This window comes from Narcine bancroftii, chromosome 12, assembly GCF_036971445.1.
Source record: "Narcine bancroftii isolate sNarBan1 chromosome 12, sNarBan1.hap1, whole genome shotgun sequence".
Taxonomy (NCBI): Eukaryota; Metazoa; Chordata; class Chondrichthyes; order Torpediniformes; family Narcinidae; genus Narcine; species Narcine bancroftii.
In genome coordinates this window covers 93,435,080-93,443,886 of record NC_091480.1, presented here as the reverse complement: position 1 = coordinate 93,443,886, position 8,807 = coordinate 93,435,080, and the positions used below count along the sequence as shown (strand labels likewise).

General features: G+C 38.9%; 1 protein-coding gene across 2 annotated transcripts in view; it reads right to left on the bottom strand.

The window, feature by feature from the left end:
- Positions 1 to 2,430: 2,430 nt before the first annotated feature.
- Positions 2,431 to 8,807, bottom strand: part of ccdc43 (coiled-coil domain containing 43) — a 9,180-nt gene continuing 2,803 nt past the window's right edge. For both annotated transcript variants that reach the window (XM_069904821.1, XM_069904822.1), the window contains exons 2-5: positions 8,094 to 8,184; positions 7,743 to 7,878; positions 4,664 to 4,719; positions 2,431 to 3,001 (exon numbers count right to left, since the gene is read on the bottom strand). In XM_069904821.1, the coding sequence (XP_069760922.1) occupies positions 2,814 to 3,001; positions 4,664 to 4,719; positions 7,743 to 7,878; positions 8,094 to 8,184 (471 nt within the window). In that variant the 3' untranslated portion in view covers positions 2,431 to 2,813. The remainder of the gene's footprint in view (positions 3,002 to 4,663; positions 4,720 to 7,742; positions 7,879 to 8,093; positions 8,185 to 8,807) is intronic.

The following is an 8,807-nucleotide window of genomic DNA, read 5'->3' as shown; positions in this document are numbered from 1 at the left end:
AACAGTACAAACTGCTAGGTAATAACTGTGGAAAAAGAAACTTAATATTAAGTCAAAGACCCCAAAACAAAATAAATTTTGAAAGATGATGGACAGGGGGGTGGGGAGAAATGGATGAGACAAAGGTACTTACTGGTGATTCGTGGAGAGCCAGCCAAATCAGTTAATGGGGGGGGGGGGGGGGGGGAAGGTGAGGGAAGGAGGAACACAAGTTAGAGAGTGATAATACAGACAATGAAATGGAGTGAATTACAAATTGCAAGGTTGTGAGCATGTCTAATAGATCAGTCTGTGTTAGTGGAGAGAAAGTATTTGCCAATATTACAGTTGGATGACTTGCAACAGAAATATTCTGTATTGATTGAGAAAGAAAGTTATCTGAAGTGAGAATATTTTATTATAGAATTCAGAAGTCTTCAATGTGCCCAGGCAGGAGAAGAGTTGCTTTTTTTCCCCAAGCTTACAATGGACCTCAAACATATAGAGATAGGCAATTGTAAGCTCAGGGTCACTTCCACAGACAGTGGTGAGTGGGCAAATGCATGGCAGATGCAATATAATGTGGATAAGTGTGTGGTTATCCACTTTGGAGGAAAGAATAGGAGGACTGAGTACTATCTTAATGGTATCCAATTAGGAAAAGGGAGATGCAAAGAGACCTGGGTGTCGCTGTACATCAGTCATTAAAAGTGGACAGGCAGGTGCAGCAAGCAGTGAAAAAGCCGAATGGTATGTTGGCGTTCATATCAAGAGGATTCGAGTTCAGGAGCAGGGAGGTATTGATGCAGTTGTATAGGGCCTTGGGGAGACCTCACCTGGAGTACTGTGTTCAGTTTTGGTCTCCTTATCTGAGGAAGGACATCATTGCCATGGAGAGAGTGCAGAAAAGGTTGACCAGATTGATACCAGGGATGGCAGGACTTGCATATGAAGAAAGGCTAAAATGACTGGGCTTGTACTCGCTGGAGTTTAGACGATTAAGAGGAGATTTAATAGAAATGTTCAAAATTCTTAAGGGATTTGACAGGCGAGATGCAGGAAGATTGTTCCCAATGTTGAGCAAGTCTAGAACCAGGGGTCACAGTTTAAGGATAAAGGGGAAGTCCTTTAGGACTGAGATAAAGAAGAATTTTTTCACTCCGTGGGTGGTGAATTTATGGAATTCTCTCCCATAGGAAGTGATTAAGGCCAGTTCCATAGTTATATTTAAGAGAGTTAGATTTAGTACGTGACTAGGGGAATCAGGGGATATGGAGAGCTGGAACAGGGTACTGAGTAGACTATCAGCCATGATCAAAGTGAATGGCGGTGTAGGCTTGAAGGGCCAAATGGCTGACTCCTACACCTATTTTCTATGTGTCTATGACTTGAGACATGTTTTGCAAAGAAGTCATACATTTTGTATTTGGTTCTTCCAACACAGAGGAAAGAAACCTCAATGTGATCACCAAATGCAGTACACAGCATTGGAAGAAGTGCAGGTAATCACTTGGAAAAACTGGTTGGGTTCCAGGATGGTGGAAAGGAAAAGGTGATAGGACCAGCATTGCATAGTAAAATGTAAAGAAGTATTTGTTGATAATAAAATGGACAAGAGAGTCAAAGGGAATCCTTCCTTTGAAATGCTGAAAACCGAGGAAAATTGGGTAGTGGGATCTTGATGAAGCTGGCATAAATGTAGTGGTTGATGAAATGGAAGATGAGGACCGAGGAACTCTATCCATGCTGTCCAGGAGAGTAGTGAGAGCAGAAGAGTGTAAAATAAGATGCAGTTTGGATTCAAGTCATACAATGGAAGTAAACTACTTTCTGTTCAGAAACAAGACATTTCACAGGTGCCTGTGGAGAAAGTCTCATTAGAGAATTTGCAATAGAAACCAAGATTCTGGAATGGAGTTCTAACAGGAAACCAGGTGGGTAGAAGTATTCACAAGAAATGGTAGTTGTCTTCTTTCTCAGAAGAAAGTGATTTAAAGAGATAGGAAGAATTAGTTTGATCATGTGAAAGCAGAAAAGTTGATAGCAAAAGAAATTTAAGCTTTGTACGACGACAAGACAATAGTCACTGATGTACAAAAAGGTTGTTGGAGGAAGACTGAACAGGACAAAAGGATATTCTACTTCCTGCGAGAAGAGAAAAAATAGTTTGTCAATTTGATTCCACCTAACGCTATCTTAAGTGGTTTTCCTCTAATCTACAGTACTCCATTTACAAAGCTTCAGTTTAAGAATAATAAACTTTCGAGAGTAACTGTTCTTTTTATTCTTGTAAATTACAAAATACTTCTTTTCTGAATCAAAGGACTGAAGCAATTAATAGATCAAAAAAATTCAATAGATGATCCTGAATTTCACCTTTGGACAGTATATTATCTTTTAAGAACAGTTAAAGCCACCTGAAAAGTGGTATTAAGAAAACTCAAACATAACTGAGTCTCCAAAACATCCTTTATTATTCAGTTGCACTTCAACAAATGAACAAGAATCTCCCTTCACTGAAGGGGTTCTGCCTCACCAGTTATTTTTGTCTGTGTAGGCTATTTTCATGAAAATGTCAGATATGGCAAATTGAAATACATCGAGAATCTGAAATACTTTATTGGCAGCCTATAACTGAAGATTTTTTTAAATTATGTGAACTGGAATTTAATGTTAACACAATACACTGCAAAAACAAAATTGGCATTCAAGAAGTTTTTTTTTCAAATATTAGATCATAAACTTCTCTAAACAGAAAAGTGTGGCTGGTTCAGCACAGTTTGTAACATCTGTGGATGAAAGCTTCACACTTGGGGACACAATTCAAATTATTTTTACCGCCTCCGTTCTCCTTTCTGTGTTCTCTTCTTCTCCCTTTCTTTTCTCTCCTGTTTTGCAAGTTTGTCTTTTTCTCGCTGTAGTTTGTCTTGTTCTTTCTTTCTCTGCGCATCTTCCCGCGCCTTCTCTCTTTCTGCTTTTTTTGCAACAAGAACAGCTTCAACATTTGTATTTTTGAACAGAGCTATTATGTTAAGGAATCTATCCAATTAATGGTAAATACTGTAATATTTTTGCCTTTCAAATGCAAATTTTAAAAAAACCAAAAGGAAAACAAGTATAATTTGATTTTTTTTCCTGTAATTTGTATTGTTTAGTCTGTTCCACTGTTGTTTTAAGGGAGAACTGCTATTTGGATTATCCACCTTAACAACCACCTTAATCATTGTAGTTTCCTCTTGGTGAGCATCACTGGACAATACTCATTTAAAATGTCTCCTTTAAAAGACTTTTTTGTCTCCAACAGCCCAGCATTCTTTTAACTAACTTTTACAGTTAATACATTTGTAAAAGACATTTGAATTACTTTTTATAAAGAGGCCCTTTGGCCCATCACATCTAAACTCATCTTCGAATATCCAGTTAACCAATCCAATGCTTTATTCTCACATTTTCCATCAGCCCTCTTCAAATTCTTATTACTTATTTATAAAGTATAGTGGTCAATTAACCTTTCAATCTGCATCTTTGAAATGTGTGAGGAAACTGGAGTATTAAAAATTAAATGAGCTTGTCACAACACTACCACTGGTCCTCCATACATTTTAGTAATCTAAGTAGTTGCAGAGGAACTTCAGCCCTCGTGGTTGCCCAAAAGGTACACAGTTCTTGCTCTCTATGGGCTGATGGGAGGATATGCAAGCCTCCCTTGGTATTATTGCACAGGGAATTATTCAAATGGGAAAAGAGAGAGAGCAGTCATCAGGATAGCATGGTTAGGGGAATAGACACTATTCTCTGCTGTAAAGATAGATACCCCAAGTTTGAGTGTGCCTCCCTGGTTCTAGAGTTAAGAACCTTTCAGAAGAACTTGGATGCAACTGTCATGTCCATCTAGACACTGACATCCATAAGACAAATAAGGAGGTTCTGCTGAAGGATGATGAGGAAATCGAAACAAAATTGAATGTTGTGCCAAGTGACAAAGGGTTTAAAAAAAAGGTCATTGTGTGCCTTAATGCATTTGGTAGTAATGGGAGTATCAGCATAGGGGAAGGAGGGAGCTGTTCCATTGGGGTGGACTTCAACCGAAATTTGCAGGGACCAGTGTCCTGTCAAATCACCCAACTCTGGCTGTAGACAGGGCTTTACGCTAAATAGGAAAAGGCAGGGCCCCAAGAATAATTAATGAAGGAAGGCATTTGACCGTGCTGAGTTATGATATAGAGGCAGTAAATATTAATGCAGAATTGGTTTGGATCGAAATCCTGAAAAGCAAGGGAAAGTCTACAGATGCAGGGGTCAAGTGCCATACTCAAAAGTGCTGGAGAAACTCAACGGGTCTCACTGCATCCAGAGGAAGCATCCAGTTAACATTTCAGGCCTGAGTACTTCCTCAAGGTTCAGATAGGGATAGTCTTATCAGCTCCCAAACCATAATCTCACAATAGGGTATGTTTGCATAAAACTGCATATTAAATGTTATGAATGAATTCAAAACCCAATAATTTTTAAAAAATCATCTAAAATGCATGCTCAGCAAATATGGGCAACATCAAAATTGTGGCCCACACAAACTTCTAATTTTAATCCTATAAAGCATAATTCCATGGTTTTGAAGTGTTAAGATCACAAAACATTATATACCAATTACGTACCAGAATAAACACATGAAGGAAAAGGATACATTTATCACTATGAAAGTTAAAAGATCCACTTGCTCCATGGGTCCCTTCATCTGCAGTGCTCAAGTTAAAGAAATTAAAAAGTAAGGCTGTAAATGCCAAAAAGAAAATAGAAGATCAGGTGCATTTATACTATAGAATGGGTTTGTATGGAGAAAACAGCCTAAAGAGATTCATTAAAAAAAAAGGGCCATAAAATAACCAAGTGAGTTAGCAGGCAGGCCCCTTTCCCCTGGCCAATGGATTCAAACCAAATGTAGTTTATTAGAATCAAATGGTCAATAGGATATTAGTTTGATCAATATTAATTCGATTTCTAGTGAACAAAATCTCGACAAAATGTGAGTCTCATTCAACTATCAGAAAAATTGATTGACGCAATATTCATATCAAATTTTGGTAACTGCAACATAGGATACATTAATTTTTTTGCCCATCCCATTGTTGGCTTAACCATATAACCATTTACATTTTTTTTGGAAAGTCGCTTCAGCTGCTGATTGAAGGAAATCAGTTAGGGAGTCCAACAAACAACAGACTTCTCTCTGCACCCACCAAAGATCTTCCTGTCTGGTAACAACTTAAGTTAAGGCACCAGCACCTGTTGAATGTAATGACAGTTTAATTCTATGCAAAGTCCTGAAAACTGCCTGATACCAGTAAACTTGGAGAAATGAACAGTAAATGACCGGACAGTGAAAAAGAACCATCTTCTCACACATGCGCGCACACACAGAATTAGGAGGGAGTTAAGGAACATAATAGTGAGAAGTTTAAATATTCATCTTATTATTCTGTATTAAGAAAATAAAACCAATATCTTTAAAGTAGCCATTGTCTTGGTGAATTTCCGTGGCTGCTGGTTTTAGAGATCGTAGGGTTCATAACAAGTGGGAACTCAGTCCTTGCGATTTGAAACCTTTGGAGTTTTTGTGATTTATTAGTAAATTGTTTTTCCAAGCTAATTTAAAGCTTGTGTGGGAAACATCCATCACTTACAGAGCTGCAGAGAAAAAGAAACAAAACTGATGTTCATTGCTGGGGAATTAAAGCCGGCTGCAGTCAAGGGTTTTATGAAGAAAATAGAAATATAGAGGATTATAATGAAATATTATACAAGTGAGAGAAAATGTGAAGAGAAAGACAGACCATTTTCCTGAGGATCTATCTGTTGAAATGCAATTGCAATTGAAGCTGGATGAAGAAAGAGAGAAACGGGAGTTTGAATTGCAGAAACACACGAGTTAGAGGAAACTGAAGAGGAAATAGGAGTAAGGAAGAAGCTGAAAGACAGGCTTTTTGAATGAGAAAAGTTGAGACTTGAGATGGAGAAAGAGGAGAACTGAAGCTCTAACTCCTGGAGACTTTAGTGGTGTCAGGTTTTCTCAATTATTGACAATATTTTGACTAACATGCTACTATAATTTTAGTTTTTAACATGTTATACACTATTATAAATTTTCCAGTGAACCAGGTAAATTTAAAAAGTGCACACAAGTTTCAAGGACGAGCAGAAATGGAGACCATGGTGACTTTGATCACCTGTGAGCTGCATAATGAACAATAGGAATTTCCAAATTGTATTAGCGGCCAATGCTTGTAGAAAAACATTTACCACTGCAGAAAATATTGCCAACTCTGATCTTTCATTATTAGCATTGCAAATTCCTGATTCCCTTCCTTTATAAATATCACGTTTTTGCATCTTTGAGCTGGTAAATTTTCAGCTTACACACTCTCAACCAACCAGATGACGTGATTAAAGCTCTATCTTTCCCTAATCTGTTCATTCTTTCCCCCTTTGTTACAAGGGAATGGGAAAAGAGCAAGAATGGATTTGAGGAGATGATCATGGATTTCTGGAGGACCTCAACAACTCTAATAGAGAGAGTGGAGAGCACCCAATTCCTTGGAGTTCACTCAACATCTCCTCATCTACTGGCGACTTGAGAAAAGGAACCCGTGGAAGCTGCGGGAGACTGCTGTCGGGATACTCACGCCGGGCTGCAGACTGCTGGGAACTGGTCGAACTGGCTGGAGGGGTACCAAGTACCAGAACCAGGGTGCGAGGTGGTGCCGAGGGCGCTGAAGGGATACGGACTGTGACGGAGGTTCGGATCTGGAGCCCGGGTTGCCAATGGTTTGGATTGGACTCTGTATGACTCCAGAAGCACTGGAGGTGAATCTATGGATACTTGGTGACTCTGGGGGGGCGGGGGATCCTCTTTTGCTTTTCTCTCTCTCTCTGAATATGTCTGACTGTAAGAGGCACTTAGGCAATTCCTGGCAGTGGCTAATCTGTCTGCCTTGCAGCAGACAAAAAGAAATTTCATGTAATATGACACTGTTTTATTACTATGAAAATAAATTGAATCTTGAAAGGCACAACAGCGATTGCACTTCCTGAGAAGACTGAAGCGGATAAGGCTACCGGCCACCATTATGTCAACCTTCTACAGGAGTTCTATTGAAAGTGCCCTGGCCAGCTGCATCACAGTGTGGTACGGTTGCTGCAGAGAAATGGATGGGGCGGGGGGGGGGGGGGGGGAGAGTCAATCCACAGGACCATAAAAGTGGCAGAGAAGATCACTGGAGTCTTCCCCTCCCCACCCCTCTCATCAACGTGATATACCAGGATCATTGTCTGACGAGGGCTCTCAAAGTCACTGAAGAACCCTTCCAGCCTGCACATAGCATCTTAGAGGTGCTCCTGTTAGGGAAGAGATTCAGGAGGATCATAGCCAGCACCACCAGACTGAGAAACAGCTTCTTCCCATGGGCAGTGAGAATGATGAATGACCAAAGGAACTTCTCACACTAACCATGGAAGATGAGATTCATGAAATAACATTCTTTTATATAGATGAAATACTCATCTTGCATGTGTATTGTTTGGCTGTATGTGCGTTTTGGCTGGTTGGGTGTCTATGTGTTTTGCATCAAGGAACAGAGAACGCTGTTTCATCAGGTTGTACTTCTGCAATCAGATGACAATAAACCACTTGAAAATCAGTCTGAGTTATCCTACTGACGTTATCTTATTTTTTTTTCTTCGTGGCAAAGCTTTAACAGAAAGGATATTCCTCCTCATCAGTTATATTTGCATACTGTGCAAGCACGGCAGCTTTTGTAGATTTCTCCTCTTCTGAGGCACCTTTTTGTTTCACAACAATCTGGGCTTGTTTCTCAATCATACTTGCAATGGCATGCACTTCATCTGAAGAAAAAAAGAGGCTCCAGTTAGAAATCAAACTTGGAAAGTTAGAATCCCAAAAAGCAACAAGATTTTCCTTACTATCTTCATAACAGGAATAAAATAACAACCTACTGAGTTAGGAAATATACTCACCCAATTAATTGGCTTCATGCATTTAAAATATGCAAATAAAAGAACAGCAATTATTCGACATCTGAGATTATCCTGAATTTTACCTTCATCATTTTTCTCTTGTGTGACATTGTTTGTGATCTCAGACCACTTTTGAATTATTTCATTGCAAATGATTGTTAGTGAATCTTCATCCTGAAAAATAAATAACAGTACAAGTGCTGTTTTATATATGACTGGCCTCAGAAAAATAACAACATCTGAAAAATGGGCACATCAAGAAATATTCAAAACAAGTCAAGGAGCAACAATATCATTCTGTATATTTTAGAATTAGCTTGATATAGTTAAACTGCAAACCAACAAGGCATAAAAGTGCCCAGTTATGTCCTGTCACTAAAAGGAGGACAACCTCATTTGGCTGATGACCACAGTGTTGGAAGGAAAACGTCAAAACTTACAAAACAATAAATCCTTAAATAACAAACCACATGCAGTCAGGTCCCAGTAGCATTCAGTTGGCGCTCAAGAACTTGAATCAAATAAGTACCGAGCAATTTCTACCTTCAAAAAATAGAACTCTTATTGAGCAATAACATTACCAACACTCATAACCCACATGCTGAAGGGTCACTATTGTGCAGGTACACAAATGTATCAACAGGAACAAAGGCATAGTCTTGGCATTCTGCAATATTTTGGTAGTCACTGGATTTTCTAAATAAGGAATATGATTAAATACTCTTCTCGAGTTAGCACTTGTGCTTTTCCATCAATGCCAGATCTTGAACACTATTTCATCTCCAAGAGACTCCTGA